Source organism: Salvelinus sp. IW2-2015, unplaced genomic scaffold, assembly GCF_002910315.2.
Source record: "Salvelinus sp. IW2-2015 unplaced genomic scaffold, ASM291031v2 Un_scaffold563, whole genome shotgun sequence".
NCBI classification, from domain to species: domain Eukaryota; kingdom Metazoa; phylum Chordata; class Actinopteri; order Salmoniformes; family Salmonidae; genus Salvelinus; species Salvelinus sp. IW2-2015.
Genome location: NW_019942575.1, coordinates 485,424 through 507,488, shown reverse-complemented (window position 1 = coordinate 507,488; position 22,065 = coordinate 485,424). Strand labels below are relative to the sequence as shown.

Genomic DNA, 22,065 nt, shown 5'->3' with positions numbered 1-22,065 from the left:
AGGGCCGCCCACCAAAACTCACAGACCAGGCAASGAAAGCATTAATCAGAGGCAAAAAAKAAACTCTAGATTGGAGTATCTGTCCATAGGAACTTTAAGCCGTACACTTCACAGAGCTGRGCTTTACGGAAGAGTGGCCAGAAAAAAGCCATTGCTTAAAGAAAGAAATAAGCAAACACGTTTGGTGTTCACCAAAAGGCATSTGGAAGACTCCYCAAACATATGGAAGAAAGTACTCTGGTCAGATAAGACTAAAATTGAGCTTTTTGCCCATCAAGGAAAACACTATGTCTGGCGCAAACCCAACACCTCTCATCACCCCGAGAACACCATCCCCACAGTGAAGCATGGTGGTGGCGGCGGCATCATGCTATGGTGATGTTTTTCATCGGCAGGGACTGGGAAACTGGTCAGAATTTAAGGAATGATGRATGGGGCTAAATACAGGGAAATTCTTGAGGGAAATCTGTTTCAGTCTTCCAGAGATTTGAGACTGGGACGGAGGTTCACCTTCCAGCAGGACAATGACCCTAAGCATACTGCTAAAGCAACACTCAAGTGGTTTAAGGGGAAACATTTAAATGTCTTGGAATGGCCTAGTCAAATACCAGACCTCAATCCAATTGAGAATCTGTGGTATGACTTAAAGATTGCTGTACACSAGCGGAACCCATCCAACTTGAAGGAGCTGGAGCAGTTTTGCCTTTAAGAATGGGCAAAAATCCCAGTGGCTAGATGTGCAACGCTTATAGAGACATTCCCCAAGCTGTAATTACTGCAAAAGGTGCCTTTACAAAGTATTGACTTGGGGGGGTGAATAGTTATGCACRCTCAAGTTTTCTGTTTTTTTGTGTTACTTCTTGTTTGTTTCACAATAAAAAAATATTTTGCATCTTCAAAGTGGTAGGCATGTTGTGTAAATCAAATGATACAAATGATACACCCCCCAAAAATCTATTTTAACTCCAGATTGTAAGGCAACAAAATAGGAAAAATGCCAAGGTGGGTGAATACTTTCACAAGCCACTGTAACGTTAGATCCTTCACTTCAAGGCAGTCATAGTCAATGAACTAATCACTGATCATAATCTTGATGTGATTGGCCTGACTGAAACATGGCTTAAGCCTGATGAATTTACTCTGTTAAATGAGGCCTCTCCTTCTGGTTAYACTAGTGACTATATCCCCCGCACATCCCGCAAAGGCGGAGGTGTTGCTAACATTYACAATACCAAATTTTAATTTACAAAAAAAAAGATGACTGCGTTTTTGTCTTTTGAGTTTCTAGTCATGAAATCTATGCAGCCTACTCAATCACTTTTTATAGCYACTGTTTACAGGCCTCCTGGGCTGTATACAGCGTTCCTCACCGAGTTCCCTGAATTCCTATCGGACCTTGTAGTCATGGCAGATTCAAATTTTTGGTGAMTTTAATATTGACATGGAAAAGYCCACAGACCCACTCCAAAAGGCTTTCGGAGCCATCATCGACTAAGTGGGTTTTGTCCAACATGTCTCAGGGCCTACTCACTGCCACAGTCATACTCTGGACCTAGTTTTGTCACATGGAATAAATATTGTGGATCTTAATGTTTTTCCTCATAATCCTGGACTATCGGACCACCATTTTATTATGTTTGCAATCACAACAAATAAATCTGCTCAGACCCCAACCGAGGCTCATCAAAAGCTGTGCTATAAATTCTTGGGCAACCCAAAGATTCGTAGATGCCCTTCCAGACTCCCTCTACCTACCCAAAGACGTCAGAGTACAACAATCGGTTAACCACCTAACTGAGGAACTAAATGTAACCTTGCGTAATACCCTAGATGCAGTCRCAACCCTAAGAAACTAGCTCCCTGGTATACAGAAAATACCCGAGCCCTGAAGCAAGCTTCCAGAAAATTGGAACAGAAATGGCGCTACACCAAACTGGAAGTCTTCCGATTAGCTTGGAAAGACAGTATCGTGCAGTATCGAAGAGCCCACACTGCTGCGCAATCATCCTATTTTTCCAACTTAATTGAGGMGAATAAGAACAATCSAAAATGTATTTTTGATACTGTTGCAAAGCTAACTAAAAAGCAGCATTCCCCAAGAGAGGATGGCTTTCACTTCAGCAGTGGGAAAGATATCAGTTYGTCTCTGTGGATGGTTTGTCCTCTGACAAATCAACTGTAAATTTCGGTGTTCCTCAAGGTTCTGTTTTAGGACCACTATTGTTTTCACTATATATTTTACCTCTTGGTGATGTCATTCAGARACATATTGTAACTTTCACTGCTATGAGGATGATACACAGTTGTACATTTCAATGAAACATGGTGAAGGCCCAAAATTGCCCTCCCTGGTAGTCTGTGTTTCAGACATAAGGAAGTGGATGGCGGCAAATGTTTTAATTTTAAACTCGGACAAAACAAAGATGCTTGTTCTAGGTCCCAAGAAACAAAGAGATCTTCTGTTGGATCAAACAATTAATAAAACTGTGAAGGACATTGGCGTTACTCTGGACCATGATCTCTCTTTTGACGAACATATCAAGACATATCAAGGACAGCTTTTTAACATTGCATAAATCTGAAACTTTGTCCAAAAATTATGCTGAAAAATTCATCCACGCTTTTGTCACTTCTAGATTAGACTACTGCAATGCTCTACTTTAGAGCTACCCGGATAAAGCACTAAATAAACTTCAGTTAGTGCTAAGCACGGCTGCTCGAATCTTGAATAGAACCMMAAAAAATGTATCATATTACTCCAGTGCTAGCCTCTCTACACTGGCTTCCTGTTAAGGCTAGGGCTGATTTCAAGGTTTTACTGCTAACCTACAAAGTTTACATGGGCTTGCTCCTACCTATCCTAGGGCCACAGTGTCTCCCAACCCCTCCTGTCTCAGCCTCCAGTAATTGTGTCGGAGGGTTAGGGTTAGTCTGTTATATCTGGAGTATTTCTCCTGTCTTATCCGGTGTCCTGCGCAAATTTAAGTGTTCTCTCTCTCTCTTTTCTCTCTTCTCTCGATGGACCTGAGCCCTAGGACCATGCCTCAGAACTACCTGATCTGATGACTCCTTGCTGTCCCCAGTCCACTTGGTCATGCTGCTGCTCCAGTTTCAACTGTTCCATAGCCGCAGGCTGTCTCTAACTCTGAATGATCGGCTATGAAAAGCCAACTGACATTTAATCCTGAGGTGCTGACCTGTTGCACCCTCTACAACCACTGAGTATTATTATTTGACCCTGCTGGTCATCTATGAACGTTTGAACATCTTAGCCATGTACTGTTATAATCTCCACCCGGCACAGCCAGAAGAGGACTGGCCACCMCTCAGAGCCTGGTTCCTCTCTAGGTTTCTTCCTAGGATCCTGCCTTTCTAGGGAGTTTTTCCTAGCCACCGTGCTTCTACATCTGCATTGCTTGCTGTTTGGGGTTTTAGACTGGGTTTCTGTATAGCACTTGGTGACATCGGCTGATGTAAAAAGGGCTTTATAAATATATGTTATTGAAATTTGATTGATATGTGTGTGTGACGTTATGGTACATGTTGTGGTAAACATATCTATCCTGTTGCCACGTGTTGTCTGTTGACTTTCTTGTCCAGGAACAATTGCCTGTTGGAAAATAAATAAAGTGTATTGAGTTGAATGGAATGGACGTACCTGAGTTTGGCTCAGCTTGATGCTCTGGATGTGGGGGAATATSAGGACGCTGTCCTTCCTATAGACCCCCTTTAAAGAGCCCCGGTGGACGCCCAAACCCAAAACCTGAGTGAAAGGACATCACTGTTAAAGGGACCGTTCATATAAATTACAAAAATTACTTATTTTACCTTGAGAGATATTTAATGTGTCAGAAGAGAGAGCAATTCAAAAGTGGAGTTTTGTTTACTTGGCCATTGTAAAGGGACTGATTAGACCACAGAATATTAAATCACAAAACAAAGAATGTGAATGAATCCAAGGTAGCATGCTAATATTGCTTATGCTAATAGAGGCCATGAAGTAKTACAACCCTAGAGAGTGGATCATCTTAATATCACAATACCCATAGCATAGCTTTAATGGAAACATAAGTCATTTAATGATTGGGTGAACTAAATTGTGCCTTTTCACTGGTAAACAGTATATATTTAGGCATATATCTCCCTACCAAGAACCATGAACGAATGCCTAATTAACAATTGTTTAAACTTTTTTTTTTTTACCCCCTTTTTCTCCCAAATTTCGTGGTACCCAATTGTTAGTAGTTACTGTCTTGTCTCATCGCTACAACTCCCGTACGGGCTTGGGAGAGACGAAGGTTGAGAGCCATGCGTCCTCCGAAACACAACCCAACCAAGCCGCACTGCTTCTTAACACAGCGCGCATCCATCCCGGAAGCCAGCCGCACCAATGTGTCGGAGGAAACACCGTACACCTAGCGACCTGGTCAGCGCGCACTACGCCCGGCCTCAGACCACTGCGCCAACCGGGAGTCCCTCTTAACACCCATCTGCTTTGATGCGWCTTYAAAGGTCAGGGGTCAAGGGTGCCAAATATCACATCATAGCCGTTACTTCCTGTGTTGCAAAACAACATGCCTTCCACCAGGCACACAATGTTMTTTTTTAGTCCATATTAAAACAAACCCCTGGTTGTGGGTCAGGGCATACGTCCCAAATAGAACCCTAGTCTATAGTGCACTACTTTTGACCAGAGTCATGTGTGCACTGGTGAAAAGTAGTGSATTAAATAGGGAGCCGTTTGCGAAGCAGACCGGGGAGTGTTAGTATCATATGCTCGTATAACTACTGACCTGGTAAGAGAGCACCCCGTGGGCCGATGTGTTTATAAATAATGAGTTTTCTATGATGCCCTCCTCCGTCGGGAGGAAGACGAGTTTAAATGAAGCCTTCCCTYGGGGTGGGATTACCTGAAAGCAGAGAAAACACGGGGTCAGTGTTCACCGAAGGCAACGACTACGTTACAATGTCCATACTAGCATGACTTCATACATGACTTCACTCTCAGTGGTATGCTGGTGAGCCACACAACTTCCAACACTTTATATATATTTGTTCTTAAGTCAGTTACGAACAATTCTTATCTACAATGACGGCCTACCCCGGCCAAACYCGGACGACGCTGGGCATATTGTGTGCCGCCCTATGGGACTGCCAATCACAGCCGGATGTGATACAGCCTGGATTCGAACCAGGAACTGTAGTGACACCTCTTGCACTGAGATGCAGTGCCTTAGACCGCTGCCCCACTCGGGAGCGCAGAGCTCAGCATATTGAAGAATCATGCTGAGAATGAGGCCTTGTGTGAATGAATCGTGGGTTAATTTCAACGTGAAATCGATAGGACAAAATGTGATATGCAATGATGTAACATGCACTGTTGTCAGAGTGTGATGCAACGCTGTTGTGCTTGGTATACTTTCTAAGCAGAGCAGGGAAATTCTGTGGGTTTCAATGGCAGTTTGAGAGTTTAAATAGCTGTACTGGTGGCCCAAGGGACTGACATGAGAAAGAGGGGGGAGCAGAGAGAAGTAGATGAAGAGAGAGCAGAGAAAAACAGTGTGAGAGAGAAAAGGAGAGAGAGAGAGCGCGAGAGAGAGAAGGGAGAGAAACAAACAGAGAGAAAGAGGAGAGGGAAGCGAAATAGAAATTGTAGGGAGAAGTTGGATGAACGTGGGTGTGGTTGAGTGAGAGAGGGAGGGAGTGTCCGAGTGAAGGAAGGACACACACACACACACTCACCCTTCTGTGGAACGAAGGCATGTGAACATTTCTGCTGGATGTAAACATTGACAGCAGTGTCACTGGGAGTTCCTGGCTGGGGTTGTGTATGTATATGGTTTCAGCTCTTGGCAGCCCCAGTGGCCTACAGAGAGAGAGATAGAAATGGAGAGAGATGGACATAACAAGCACCGCTCATTGTTCTATCCAGGCATTGTAAACATCAAGCTTTACTGAACAAAAATATAAAAGCAACATGCAACAATTTGAAGGGGCATGGATCAGAAAACCAGTCAGTATCTGGTGTGACCACCATTTGCCTCATGCAGTGAGACACATCTCCTTCGCATAGAGCTGATCAGGCTGTTGATGGTGGCCTGCGCAATGTTGCGCCAATCCTCTCCTGTGAAGTTACTGGATATTGGCTGGAACTAGAACAGAGCATTCCAAACATGCTCAATGGTTGACATGTCTGGTGAGTATGCAGGCCATAGAAGAACTGGGACATTTTTAGCTTCCAAGAATTGTGTACAGATTCTTGCGACATGGGGCCGTGCGTTATCATGCTGAAACATGAGGGGATGGCGGTGGATGAATGGCACGACAATGGACCTCGTCATGGCATCTCTGTGCATTGAAATTGCTATCGATAAAATGCAAATTGTGTTCATTGTCCGTAGCTTATGCCTGCCCATACCATAACCTCCCCGTCACCAACGTTGACATCAGCAAACCGCTCGCCCACACATGTGGTTTACGGTTGTGAGGACGGTTGGACGTCCTGCCAAATTCTCTAAAACGGCGTTGGAGGCGGCTTATGGTAGAGAAATGAACATTCAAGTATCTGGCAAAAGCTCTGGCGGACATTCCTGCAGTCAGCATGCCAATTGCACGCTCCCTCAAAAAAAGACATCTGTGGCATTGTGTTGTGTGACAAAGCTGCACATTTTAGAGTATATTTTATTGTCCCAAGCACAAGGTGCACCTGTTTAATGATCATGCTGTTTAATCAGTGTAAAATACTTTCTAGCATTCGGACATCGACAAAGTAATATTTCTAAACTACTATGAAACAAACTCTTGTTTAAGTACAATTTAGACATTTGCAGTTTTACCATGATTGCATTCTAGTTACCACTGTAGTTAGAGTAATTTCAGGGCACAACTGTGCGAGAAATTCAAAATTGACTCAAGATCAGCGTCTAAGGGCAACTTCACCCTACAGCATTTTGCTGATGTCAAGTTAGCACTTCCTGGAAACGAGGAAGGCACTATTGCTCATCTGACACTTCTCTGGGGCCGACATCAAAGGAGTTCAGATCAACCAAAAAAACAAAGCGAGCGCAGGCTGGTGTTAAAAGGTCTATGGTGACCTTTGGAGCTACGCTTAGCGCTCTCTGTTTAGCCTTTTAAGATTTTGATGTGTTTGTAATAAAAAGGGGGACCAGCAACATAGGCCGGAGTCACCACAGTTCTGTAAATGTCACTCTTAAAGGATAGGTTTGCAGATAAAAAAGTAGATAGCTGCAGGTGCAAGCTTTCCTCAGACTAGTGTCATCATAATAACCACAAGCAAGAAAAATATATACGTGATAGTAACTTTTAGAGCTACTGTACAATGTGAAGTCATTGGATAGGTCAAACTCAATTTCCTAACGTGATTAAGTTAAACAGATACAGTTGAAGTCGGAAGTTTACATACACTTAGGTTGGAGTCATTAAAACTGGTTTTTCAACAACTCCACAAATGTCTTGTTAACAAACTATAGTTTTGGCAAGTCGGTTAGGACATCTACTTTGTGCATGATACAATTAATCTATCCAACAATTGTTTAGATTATTGTTAACAGATTATTTCACTTATAAATCACTGTATAACAAGTCCAGTGGGTCAGAAGTTTACATACACTAAGTTGACTGTGCCTTTAAACAGCTTGGAAAATTCCAGAAAATGATGTCATGGCTTTAGAAGCTTCTGATAGGCTAATTGACATCATTTGAGTCAATTGGAGGTGTACCTGTGGATGTATTTCAAGGCCTACCTTCAAACTCAGTGCCTCTTTGCTTGACATCATGGGAAAATCAAAAGAAAATCAGCCAAGACCTCAGAATTGTTTTTTTGCAGACCTCCGCAAGTCTGATTCATCCTTGGGAGAAATTTCCAAACGCCTGAAGGAACCACGTTCATCTGTACAAACAATAGTACGCCACTATAAACACCATGGGACCACGCAGCCATCATACCGCTCAGGAAGGAGACGCGTTCTGTCTCCTAGAGATTAACGTATTTTGGTGCGAAAAGTGCAAATCAATCCCAGAACAACAGCAAAGGACATTGTGAAGATGCTGGAGGAAACAGGTACAAAATTATCTATATTCACAGTAAAACGAGTCCTATATCGACATAACCTGAAAGTCCTCTCAGCAAGGAAGAAGCCACTGCTCCAAAACCGCCATAAAAAAGCCAGACTACGGTTTGCAACTGCACATGGGGGACAAAGATCGTACTTTTTGGAGAAATGTCCTCTGGTCTCATGAAACAAAATAGAACTGTTTGGCCATAATGACCATTGTTATGTTTGGAGGAAAAAGGGGGATACTTGCAAGCTGAAGAACACCATCCCAACCGTGAAGCACGGGGGTGGCAGCATCATGTTGTGGGGGTGCTTTGCTGCAGGAGGGACTGGGGCACTTCACAAAATAGATGGCATTATGAGGAAGGAAAAATATGTGGATATATTGAAGCAACATCTCAACATTTACATTACATTTAAGTCATTTAGCAGACATCAGTCAGGAAGTTAAAGCTTGGTTGCAAATGGGTCTTCCAAATGGGCAATGACCCCAAGCATACKTCCAAAGTTGTGGCAAAATGGCTTAAGGACAACAAAGTCAAGGTATTGGCGTGGCCATTACAAAGCCCTGACCTCAATCCTATAGAAAATTTGTGGGCAGAAGTGAAAAAGTGTGTGCGGGCAAGGAGGCCTACAAACCAGTTACACCAGCTCTGTCAGGAGGAATGGGCCAAAATTCACCAAACTTATTGTGGGAAGCTTGTGGAAGGCTACCTGAAATGTTGGATCCAAGTTAAACAATTTAAAGGCAATGCTACAAAATACTAATTGAGTGTATGTAAACTTCTGACCCACTGGGAATGTGATGAAAGAAATAAAAGCTGAAATAAATTATTCTCCCTACTATTATTCTGACATTTCACAATCTTAAAATAAAGTGGTGATCCTAAATGACCTAAAACAGTTTTTTTTATTACTAGGATTACATGTCAGAATTTGTGAAAAACTGAGTTGAAATGTATTTGGCTAAGGTGTATGTAAACTTCTGACTTCAACTCTAGATGTATTTTAGCCTATTTTATAATACATACATTTGATATAATCTACGTTTCCTCAAATCAATGCTGACGGCAATGACAAAAATTCCATCCACTTTATGCGAAGCTACTGCCCGTCCTATCCACTCATAACACATGACTGGGGACCTGCATTGTAGTGGGGACAGGGGGCTTGTTGTGTGTTTAAACAACGGGATGACACAGTAAATACTGCAAAAGTAGTGCACTACACATAGTGAATAGTGTGTCCATATGGCTCTGGTACTATATAGGGAAGAGGGTGACATTTAGGACAAAACTTCAGTCAATAAGGGTCTCTTTGGGCATGCCTGGGTCCCTCTGCACTGCCTGGCAAACAGAGAGAGAGGAGGGTGTGCTAACGTTGCATATCAACACTGTATATTGCCATTGCTGAAATGACTGGGCCGTTGGGTTAGCCTAGTTAGCGAGAGGCTAGCAAGGCTAGTGGGCAGGGATGAGGTTGAGTTTAACACTTTGCGCTGGTGTGCTTGTGTTATGTTATGCCTGCTTTGCTTGATGCCACTGTCGCAAAACAAGGGCGTGGGATTTAAATGTTTAAACGCTTCAGTCATATAGCAACCGTTGTCTGTAGCAATAAGGTATGGGCGAGGATACATCCTAGGTCGGACCTAGTGTTTCCTAGTTTGTTGGATTCATTATACTCTACACCGAAAGGTTGGGAATGGGGTATTTCTCAGATTTAGAAACAGAACTAATTAACGAATAGGTATCTTGGATACTTGGACCAATAGATAAAGAAATGGGAAATAAACGTAGACCTTGGGGCATTTTTTTTTTTGAATATGGCTCAAAAGAATGAATAAAATGTCATAGGATACATTTTTTCAGCTGCAAATTGTAGCAGTGGGGACGGCCATCCATGCACAACAAAGAGTCTCGCTATTCTGGTGGTTGTTTTGGGAGCAATGAGGCAAACAGCAGAGTTCTAAACCTTTCCCCTTGGGTCTGACCCTCTCTCTTATTCAGTCTCGCACTGATGGGAAGAGAGCTGAGCTGCTCACAGTCGTCGCTTGTCTGTTCCTTTGGCTTCCTCTGCATTTAAAAGGCCCCTCCGCTTTATAGAGAGCTTTTCCACTTGTACGGCTTTTTATCATCACTTTCTATAGCTATGCTTCTTCTTGGGGGCTTCCGGTGACATAATCCAGACAAGGTTAGGTAAAGGTTACAGATATTTTGTGGATTTTGTCCTACGATGCTATTCTAAATTCTTTTTCCACATTACTCTTATAACTGTCGGATTGTGATTTGGAGTCGGTGTCTTTTGCACCCATGTGTACGTCTAAAATGAGGTGGTTGGTTATAGTAGCTCCAAACACAGGATTTATCAATGTCTTTACATTGGCTTATGTTAATGAATCCTTTTCTATGAAACCAGGAAGTGAGAGAAAAACTCACTGTGTCCCAAACTCCAGCGATGGTGGCTGGAAGCGCAGCGGCCTTCCATTCTCTGGCACGTAGAACGAGGAGCTGGCGAAAGAAAGACAAAAAGAGAAGAACACATTTATGTACACGTACACCTATCAACTCAATGAGTTCCAATGGGACCTTATCATTCTAAACAAGTGAGCGCTTGAGCGACTTGGCAAAACGTTGACTCTCCTGCCTAACAATGCAGCCAGAGTGGTGGCGAAATTCAGACTCCTCTGTGAGACACTTGAGCATGCTACTCATWAAAAAAAATTGATTTGCTCCCCATTGCAAAACGTTTTAGAAAGTTTTTCGTTGCTGTAATGAACATGCCCCTGCATGGCACTACAGGTGAACGTCGATGCACGCAGCAAAACAACGAAGCCAATCTCCGGGGACASCGCTACAACAGAAAGTGGTAGTTTCTAATTCTGAGCTCAATAAGAATAGCTCTCGGGACGTCAGATATCACACACATCTACTTCAGTTTCATATCTGAAACTCTAAACTATCAGAGGTCTGAATCCAATGTTGTCAAGGAGACTTCAATGTTGTAAAATTGGCGGGTGTATAGCATATTCGTTATGCATCTTATTTATCAAACATAAATCGATAGTTACATATATTATATTTGATGATATATCGTATTGACGATGTCGCAATATTATTTTTTCGCAAGTTTGCTCTCACTGCACAAAAACACCATTATTTTTCCTTCATAGCTTGTTCCAAATATCTCTAATGTGATTGTTACGCAACAGGACAGTTAACACGCGCTACCTGCTACTTATCTATAGGCTATGTTTCAACTTGTCAATTTCCAATTATTTTCTAACAAGTTGTATTTTCTAACAGTTTGAATTGAAGTGTGTTCCGCCTCCTCATTAATTCACACAGAAGATTTCAGTGTTGTGGACAATTTATGTTTAAGACTTTACTGAGCTGGATAAACTTACCTCTTCGAGGACAACCCTACCCCATTTCTTCCGCACATCAAGTATGAGGACATTTGAGCAGTCTTGTAAGAACTAGCACATTTTCTGACTGGCGCTCGCATTGTTGCATTGTTGTTTCATTACAAATAATAACTTTGGACATGTGTACGTTGCTATCAAAGTAAGTGCCTTATTTTCTGTATACCGTGTTGTTGTTTCTACTGTAACATACAGTATAGTATGTATGTATGTATGTATGTATGGAGTAGGGTTGCAAAGGGTCTGAAACTTTCCGGTAAATTTCTGGAATTTTTCCATACATTTTCCATGGGAAGTTAAGCTGGGGAATTTTGCTTAAACTCATCAAAAAAGTTAGCTTTATAACAGTGAACCTTTTTGTGGGATACACATAAGGCAATTCCAGGTCTTGTGGCATATTTGGATTAAACTATCCCCAATTCAATGGAATTGCAACCCTCTACATGCACAGTGCACTCTTCCATCACATGTACAGCAGATTCTCAAGATCTTGCACACTAAYGAGATGCTATTGAGCCCACACTACTACACTGTCTGAGCCAAGGACTACATGCTTTCTGGTAAGTTTTGATTACAATAATAGGTGGGGTGAATATATTTTATGACATACATGACTTTTTGTTAACTAGTAAATAGTAGCCTACAGCAAAGTGTGTTTAAATCATTTCTGATTTAAACGGTTCAATTGTTGTGAAGAAGGCTTCAGGGTGCCCAAGAAAGTCCAGCAAGCGCCAGGACCGTCTCCGAAAGTTGATTCAGCTGCAGGATCGGGGCACCACCAGTACAGAGCTTGCTCAGGAATGGCAGCAGGCAGGTGTGAGTGCATCTGCATGCACAGTGAGGCAAAGACTTTGAGGATGGCCTGGTGTCAAGAAGGGCAGCAAAGAAGCCACTTCTCTCCAGGAAACACATCAGGGACAGACTGATATTCTGCAAAAGGTACAGGGATTGGACTGCTGAGGACTTGGGTAAAGTCATTTTCTCTGATGAATCMCCTTTCCGATTGTTTGCGGCATCCGGAAAAAAGCTTGTCCGGAGAAGACAAGGTGAGCGCTACCATCAGTCCTGTGTCATGCCAACAGTAAAGCATCCTGAGACCATTCATGTCTTTACATCAACTTAATGTAATTCTCAACAAAGCATTTGACACTTATGAAATGCTTGTAATTATACTTCAGTATTCCATAGTAACATCTGACAAAAATACCTAAAGACACTGAGGCAGCAGACTTTGTGAAAATGTATATTTGTGTAATTCTCAAAMCTTTTGGCCACAACTGTATGCAACTGGTTCACATATGATGCTCACAGGCAATGTGTATTGGAAGAGATTTCTGAATGTTCTTTGCCCAGCATACACCCCTCCAACCACACATGCTTTATCTACTTATTTGCTAGATGCAAAGTTCAACAGAGTTCAAGCAAATCATAGAGAAAGCAGACAGTATTGCAATCATCTCTGATGGGTTGTCAAATGTTTGTGGGCAAGGAATAATTAACTACATCATCTCCACCCCTCAACCAGTATTCTACAAGAGCACAGACACAAGGGACAACAGACACACCGGTCTCTACATTGCAGATGAGCTGAAGGCAGTCATCAATGACCTTGGACMACAGAAGGTATTTGCACTGGTGACAGACAATGYTGCGAACATAAAGGATGCTTGATCTAAAGTGGAGGAGTCCTACCCTCACATCACACCCAATGGTTGTGCTGCTTGTGCATTGAATCTGCTCCTCAAGGACATCATGGCACTGAAAACTATGGATACACTCTACAAGAGAGCAAAGGAAATGGTTAGGTATGTGAAGGGTCCTCAAGTTATAGCAGCAATCTATCTCACCAAGCAAAGTGAGAAGAATAAGAGCACCACATTGAAGCTGCCCAGCAACACCAGTTGGGGAGGTGTTGTCATCAAGTTTGATAGTCTCCTGGAGGGGAAGGAGTCTCTCCAAGAAATGGTCATATTACAATCTGCCGATATGGACAGCCCAATCAAGAGGATCCTCCTGGATGATGTATTTTGTGAGAGAGCGGTAAGCAGCCTGAAACTCCTGAAAACTTATAGCAGTAGCCATTGCACGGATTGAGGGAGACAATATGCCATCCACTCTGATGTTCAGACGCTGCTTGCAGATGTAAGAGAAGAAATCCGTACTGTCCTGCCCACTTCACTGTTGCTCCAAGCAGAGGAAACTGCAGTTCTGAAATACATCAAAAAGCGTGAAGACTTCTGCCTGAAGCCCATACACGCCGGAGCGTAYATGTTGGACCCCAAGTATGCTGGCAAGAGCATCCTGTCTGGTACAGATATCAACAAGGCCTATGGTGTCATCACTACCGTGTCTCGCCACCTTGGCCTGATGAGGGTAAGGTTCTTGGCAGTCTGGCGAAGTACACTTCCAAGCAAGGAAGGGCTTTGGGATGGAGATGCAATATGGCAGTCGTGCCAACATATCTCATCAGCCACCTGATGGAAGGGACTTTGTGGATCTGAGGCTCTTTCCCTTGTTGCCTCCATCATCCTCCAAACCCCACCAACATCCGTCGCCTCAGAGCACAACTGGTCCTTGTTTGGGAACACACACCAAAGCACGCAACAGGCTGACCAATACAAGGGTTGAAAAATTGGTGGCCAGCCGGGCAAATTTGAGGCTTTTTGAGCGTGACAACGAGCCATACTCCACAAGGTTGGAAAGTGACAGTGAAGATGAGGCCTCAGAGTCTGATGTTCAAGAGGTGGACATTGAGGAGGTCCAGGGAGAAGACATGGAAGCCTGAGGAGGAAGACAGTCTAAAAACTAAAGCTTTGGTTATCATTTTACAGATATATGTAGAAAACGTTTTTGGGAGATGTGATGGACATTGGGGATCATTCAATATTCCTTTTATTTTGTTGTTCAGTGAAATCATCCCATGTGAAGAGTCAACTCACCTAATTGAAGTTCAATTCGTAACTACATTGTTTTTTTTATTTATGAGGATTTAATCATTTGCAATTATGTCTACTTATGATAAGGTTAAAGGTGTATGTTTGTCTCCATATGATGTGGTAAATATATCCATTGCAAAAAACATCTACATTTAAATTGTTTTAATATGAACTTGCATATATTGCTATTAATTCCCATATATTCCCGTTCATTTCCATATATTCCCATGGAAAGTTTCAACCTCTGAATATTTCCCAAAATGTGCAACCCTAGTATGGAGCATAATGTATGTACAGTTTTATTCACATTTTCAAGTACTGGTGACAAGTAATGCATTACGATTATTGCATAGATTGTAATGGAAACCTAGGATGTGTGTAAAATACTTTTKGGGTATTTTGTTGTACTGGTTATAATGAGCTAATGCTAAGCTATTTGTCAGCTATGTGTGGCGCCATGTTTGTTGCCATTATACAATGCATTCTGGGTGTCACGTAAACGTCTGTCAGAGAAAAGATGTTATAATGAGGTGAAGGAATCGTTCACTAATCTTTGAGTAAACTTCCGGAAGTGAATGAAGGGAAGTGAATGATCATAGACACCCCCCCCCCCCGAACATGCATACAACAAACAGAACAAACTCATCGTCTCCTCTTATTATCGTTGGTTGATGCGAAAAAACTAAAATGGCGGAGCTCACAAACTACCCATCGCCGGATTACTTTTAATTTCTAGAAAGTGTTTAACTCAATTATTTCGATCAACTTTGAGCTCACCTGTGATGTGTTGAATTACACTGCTCAAAAAAATAAAGGAAACACTTAAACAACACAATGTAACTCCAAGTCAATCACACTTCTGTGAAATCAAACTGTCCACTTAGGAGCAAACACTGATTGACAATAAATTTCACATGCTGTTGTGCAAATGGAGTAGACAACAGGTGGAAATTATAGGCAATTAGCAAGACACCCCAATAAAGGAGTGGTTCTGCAGGTGGTGACCACAGACCACTTCTCAGTTCCTATGCTTCCTGGCTGACGTTTTGGTCACTTTTGAATGCTGGCGGTGCTTTCACTCTAGTGGTTAGCATGAGACGGAGTCTACAACCCAACACAAGTGGCTCAGGTAGTGCAGCTCATCCAGGATGGCACATCAATGCGAGCTGTGGCAAGAATGTTTGCTGTGTCTGTCAGCGTAGTGTCCAGAGCATGGAGGCGCTACCAGGAGACAGGCCAGTACATCAGGAGACGTGGAGGAGGCCGTAGGAGGGCAACAACCCAGCAGCAGGACCGCTACCTCTGCCTTTGTGCAAGGAGGAGCAGGAGGAGCACTGCCAGAGCTCTGCAAAATGACCTCCAGCAGGCCCACAAATGTGCATGTGGTCTCAAACGGTCAGAAAAAAGACTCCATGAGGGTGGTATGAGGGCCCGACGTCACAAGGTGGGGGTTGTGCTTACAACACCGTGCAGGACATTTGGCATTTGCCAGAGAACACCAAGATTGGCAAATTCGCACTGGTGCCCTGTGCTCTTCACAGATGAAAGCAGGTTCACACTGAGCACATGTGACAGACGTGACAGAGTCTGGAGACGCCGTGGAGAACATTCTGCTGCCTGCAACATCCTCCAGCATGACCGGTTTGGCGGGGGTCAGTCATGGTGTGGGGTGCATTTCTTGGGGGGCCGCACAGCCCTCCATGTGCTCGCCAGAGTAGCCTGACTGCCATTAGGTACCAGAGATGAGTCCTCAGACCCCTTGTGAGACCATATGCTGGTGCGTTGGCCCTGGGTTCCTCCTAATGCAAGACAATGCTAGACCTCATGTGGCTGGAGTGTGTCAGCAGTTCTGCAAGAGGAAGGCATTGATGCTATGGACTGGCCCGCCCGTTCCCCAGACCTGAATCCAATTGAGCACATCTGGGACATCATTTCTCGCTCCATCTACCAACGCCACGTTGCACCACAGACTGTCCAGGAGTTGGCGGATGCTTTAGTCCAGGTCTGGGAGGAGATCCCTCAGGAGACCATCCGCCACCTCATCAGGAGCATGCCCAGGCGTGTAGGGAGGTCATACAGGCACCGTGGAGGCCACACACACTACTGAGCCTCATTTTGACTTGTTTTAAGGACATTACATCAAAGTTGGATCAGCCTGTAGTGTGGTTTTCCACTTTAATTTTAAGTGTGACTCCAAATCCAGACCTCCATGGGTTGATAAATTTGATTTCCATTGATAATTTTTGTGTGATTTTGTTGTCAGCACATTCAACTATGTAAAGAAAAAATTATTTAATAAGAATATTTCATTCATTCAGATCTAGGATATGTTATTTTAGTGTTCCCTTAATTTTTTTGAGCAGTGTATAAATAGTAATTGCTATTAGCTAATTCATATTGTGGTTTCTGTCAGCCAAAAGTTCTCTAAATATGACTGCTTGTGTTACGTCAATCTTTCCTTAGTAAACGCTAGGACTAATGTAGCCTACATTTTCCGGTTTGGATGAATGTGTATGCTGTGCTATTGAACATTGCATCCAAAAATAAACTTTCACATTCAGGACATAACTTTGTAAGGACTGTGTGTAAAATGTTTCCGTGAAAAAAACTGTGTGGCTAGCGCAAATGCTGACTGTTGCGTTCTAAATAAGCGCTCTAATCACACCGGTTTAAGCATACGCTGTAGAATGATCAAACCCGTTTGTTGGTACGTGTGAAAAGGTTAAATAGGGAGCTAATTTGTTTTCAGCAATTTTATCTGATCAAAACATGTTTTCTTATGCTCTCTCGTTTCTCTGAAGCAGTGATCAATATTGTTTGGAACATCGAATCACAATACAATCTAAATATCAACTTGCAATACATATAGAATCATGAGAAACACGATCATCGCAATACAGGTCCCTGGCAATTCCCAGCCCTACTGGGAAACCAAATGGGTGCACACACCTGATTCCACTAATCACATGGCTTGATGATGAGTTGATAAGTGGAATCAGGTAGGTTGGTGTGGTGTGTTATTGCCAGGGCAAAACCAAAAATGTGCATTGTGGGGTCACCAAGACCAGTATTGAGAAACACTGGGCCCTGGGCTATAAGTGAGTGGGCTGGTACATTGACAATTCCATGTACATCAGTTAGGCTAGTCTGGCTGAGACCATGGCAACATCCACCTGGCTCCAGGATGAAGTTTCCCCCTAGGTAGATCTAGGATCAGCTTTCCATCCCCTAATCCTAGCCTTAACCATTCGTGGGGAAAATGCTTAACTGACACTAGATCAGTGTTTAGAGCACATTCAACCTACTCCATCTACCTGAGACTGAGTGGGTTACATTGTCTTGTCACCTGCGTCAGACCGTCAGGTTTGCGCTCTAAAAACGGCTTTGTTACACAAATAGAGACGAGTGGTTATGGTGAAAAAGAAGCCGATATGCGATAGAGGTAGCGATTTAAAAAAGAACCCCACACAGCCTACAACATATTGTACTGGGAACTCAATAAGTACACATGCACACACACCCTATCCCTTACTCTCTCACATCCACTCTCACCAAAAATCAACAAGTGAACTTGTGCTTTCTCTCTCAATGACACACTATATGACGGCTAGTATGAGGTCATTTCTGCCACCCTGCTGCGACCAGTGTGTTGTTCGTGGTGGCCGTGTGTGTGTGTGTGTGTGTGTGTGTGTGTGTGTGTGTGTGTTGTGTGTTGTGTGTTGTGTGTGTGTGTGTGTGTGACGTCCCATCCTAATGAGCACTGTGACGGAGGTCTGCACAGCAGGGAGCCGGCAGCTGTAGTGTGTGAGGAGGAGAACCTGATCTGGACCTGTTGACAGAGGGCTGACACAGCTATTCAGTGAGTTGACAGCAGAGACAGAGATGGAAGCCAAACTAGCTTTAACAATATAGGTGTAGATTGAGGGGTTCACAATGATACATGAAGTTGGCATGCTCAAGTATGCTGAAGTCAGAAAAGGGAGCTCTGGGTTTTAAGCATGTCATCAACATCAACTCCAATCATCATCCAATAAAAACAGACCCAAGTATACGTCAACTCCCACTAACATCACCAGAACACACATGGAAACTCAAACGCAACACCTGGGCTGAAAGACTACCCTACACACACACACACCCCTCCCTGAGTGATAATCAAATCAACACATTGAAGAAGCCATGTTTTCACACTTCAGGATGGATAACATGCTGGATGGCGAGGGTAAGCTGGAAGCTGGCGAGCTCTCTCCATCAGTTCCAGATTGTCAGTTTCCTGTCCAAGCTTTCAACAGCTGGGATCCCGCCTCACATTCCCAGGGAGGGGTGGGAGAGAGAGTTGAAAGAGGCACAGTGGATGGCTACTACTGGGGACTTCCTGGATTGTACAGTGTGTACAGACGTAGCGAATGTTCTGGACCGCAGAATGATTGTTGAATTGTATGTCCTTTTGGGTGGTGCCTGTTGAGGTGACTCATATCATAAAGCAGACCCGAAGCACTGCTTGCTGTCCTTTCAGTTCTGGTTTCCTGCACTGTCCCTCACTGAGTAACAGGCTACACTGGGCCCAACTTTTATAGGGATGGGCGATATATCGTGTGGTGTCATATTTGGAATAGGTATTTGGTTTACTTTCTGAATTGACTGGAATTTAAATGGTACTGACCCAAACCCTGCTAATGATGGAAGCCAACAGTATAGGCTCCTAATGAGATATAACGGATTCGAATGGAAGCTATATAAACTCAACGTGTCCAATAGAATCCAATCTATCACACTTCATATCATTGTCATGATAAACATTCTAATTATTATAATATGCATCTTATGCCATAAAACCCTTGTCCTACTCTAGACTCATGTTCAATAAAGACTTATGTTAAAATGTCTTATTCTTCAACGGTCTGACACACACGCTAACGCACACACAATTTCCCAAGAAAAAAAGAAAAGAGACTGAACATATACCATCCCTGAAGCACGCTAACCCACCTGCACAGGTTCTGAATTTAGTTCAAACAGACACTTTGCGGGTGGTTACGAGTTGAGAGGCATTGTACACTGGCAGCTTCCCCCAGTCATTAACGGAGAGAATAAAATAGGCCATGAATATATTCAGGCTAGGGGTGGTTATTCACATTATTAACAGCTTCTCATACCAGTCACCGCCAGCCAACTGCTACCGCCGCTTATAGCATCCTAGGGATCTGCATCGCTGGCCTGCAATGCGGTGTGCTGTGTAGAGGTATAAAAAGACAACGGGAGAGGAAGGGAGGAGGGAGAGGTGAAGGGGAGAAAGTTCATGCTGTGGTCACASGGCATTAAGTACATGAAGGGCTTGGAAAAAGAGAGGCTGTTTGCAGTGGATGTCGGACACCGCTGGCATGTGCCTTGCGACAATTGTCTAAAAGCATTTGGAAGGACAAGCCTAAGAAATACACAGGCCTAATCAGTTCACACACAAACACCACTGATTTATAAACACAAACAAGATGGCTGATCTGAGGTAGATAATTACCGTTAGCCGATAATAGCAGGTTTTTGCCCGTACATTTTTTTGAAAGGCCAATAAATAAAACCGCCGCCAGCCAATTGTCCAGGAGAAGAATAAAAAATCCCATTACTAAATAATGCTTTATAGCCAATTAATTAATGGAAATATCAGTCTACGGAAATACATTTGACTGGTCATTCTTATCGGTCTATAGGTTAATTRGTATCATTTATTGGAATTAAATTGGTGCGTGTGTACAGGATATTCATTATGTAGGCTGTCTTATCACACAGCATACAGATACAGAGCCTTTGAGTGKAAAATCTGTCAGATTGCGCAATAGCGCAAGGTCGGCACATTTCTGAAAGGTCCGGTAAATTAAAATGTTGCCGGTCAAATGACTGGCGCCACATTTCCCTAAACGAAACCCTGCTCCAAAGTGAGACAGGCGATGTCTTATGCGAGCTACATTCCTCAAAAAAAAACACTGACTGATGAGTACCCAGTGAGTCTGGAGGCTTGCCACAGCCAGTGTAAAAAATATATAGCCTAGCACAGCCCAAGGTCATTCACTTTGCCAGCCTGATCCTAGAGATGAAATCAAAATGATGAAATCTACATACTGCCCTAAAGTTAAYCCTCTCACAACTAGCTTGCGGCATTAACAGCTACATTGACACCAAGCCACATGTAGGCTATGGATGTAGCTACAACAAGRTACAAGTCAATGCTCGAAAACAACACAACCAGGACTTGCACGTTTTTGGTATGACAAAATAGGCTACATTGTTAATAACCCTTCAAGGTGGTCTTTAACATGTCCAGAGTGTGATCTGATCAGGATCTCATGTTGAAGCTTTATGAGAATTGAGAACATAATGTGCAATCGACATGACACAAATGTACCTAGGCTAYATGTATGAAAGAGGAAACAGAGAGCAGCTTGTGGCTTCCAGCCCTTATAATCTAGGTTTATAGATGGCTGCTATAGGGGAGTGTCTGACAAGTACAGTCTTTGCTGAGACATGTTTTACAAAGCAGGAAAAATTGTTGCAGGATTTGCATGGCGTTGAAGGTTACAACAATTAATCTGTCATCTAGCGTAACAAGAAAGTTCAGCCACCTCCATTTTCACATAATCTGCAATTTGACTAGAAGGAAGAGATATTCGTGGGAATGAAGAGTTTTGGGGAGAAAACAGTTAGGTTGCCAACACCTGAAATGCACCACGGACAGAATGTGCCTGAAAAGACAAGGCTCTTACGTAACTCAAAACCACCCATCTCTTCAGATACTGAGGTAAATGTATGGTATCTACACGTTCACATGGACAGTGTGAAGCTGTTGCTCAATATAAAATATAAACGCAACATTCAATAATTTCATTGATTTTACTGAGTTACAGTTCATATGAGGAAATCAGTCAATTGAAATGAATTCATTCGGCCCTAATCTATGGATTTCACATTACTGGGAATACAGATATGCATCTGTTGGTCACAGACACCTTCAAAAAAAAATGTCACGGTATTTTGTGTATTCAAATTGCCATCGATAAAATACAATTGTGTTCATTGTCCGTAGCTTATGCCTGCCCATACCATAACCCCACCGCCACCATGGGGCACTTTGTTCAATGTTGACATCAGCAAACCGCTCGGCCAMGTGACGCCATACATGTGGTCTGCGGTTGTGAAGCATGGTTGGACATACTGCCAAATTCTCCAAAACAACGTTGGAGGCGGCTTATGGTAAAGAAATTAACATTAAATTCTCTGGCAACATCTCTGGTGGACATTCCTGCAGTCAAGTCAGTATGACAATTGCACGCTCCCTTAAAACTTGAGTCATCTGTGGCATTGTGTTGTCTGACAAAACTGCATTTTTTAGACTGGCCTTTTATTGCACCCAGCACAAGGTGCACCTTTGTAATGATCATGCTGTTTAATCAGCTTCTTGATATGCCACATACATCAGGTGGATGGATCATTTTGGCAAAGGAGAAATGCTCACTAACAGGGATGTAAACAAATTTGTGCATAACATTTGAGAAAAATACGCTTTTTGTGTGTATGGAACATTTTTGGGATATTTTATTTCAGCTCATGAAACATGGAACTAAACACTTTACATGTAGCATTT

At 43.0% G+C, this 22,065-nt stretch overlaps 1 protein-coding gene across 6 annotated transcripts in view; it reads right to left on the bottom strand.

Moving 5' to 3' along the window:
• LOC112068553 (transmembrane protein 131-like) overlaps positions 1 to 22,065 on the bottom strand; it is a 138,104-nt gene that overhangs the window by 44,042 nt on the left and 71,997 nt on the right. For all 6 annotated transcript variants that reach the window (XM_024135713.2, XM_024135715.2, XM_024135714.2 and 3 more), the window contains exons 4-7: positions 10,511 to 10,582; positions 5,743 to 5,866; positions 4,794 to 4,910; positions 3,659 to 3,763 (exon numbers count right to left, since the gene is read on the bottom strand). In XM_024135713.2, the coding sequence (XP_023991481.1) occupies positions 3,659 to 3,763; positions 4,794 to 4,910; positions 5,743 to 5,866; positions 10,511 to 10,582 (418 nt within the window). The remainder of the gene's footprint in view (positions 1 to 3,658; positions 3,764 to 4,793; positions 4,911 to 5,742; positions 5,867 to 10,510; positions 10,583 to 22,065) is intronic.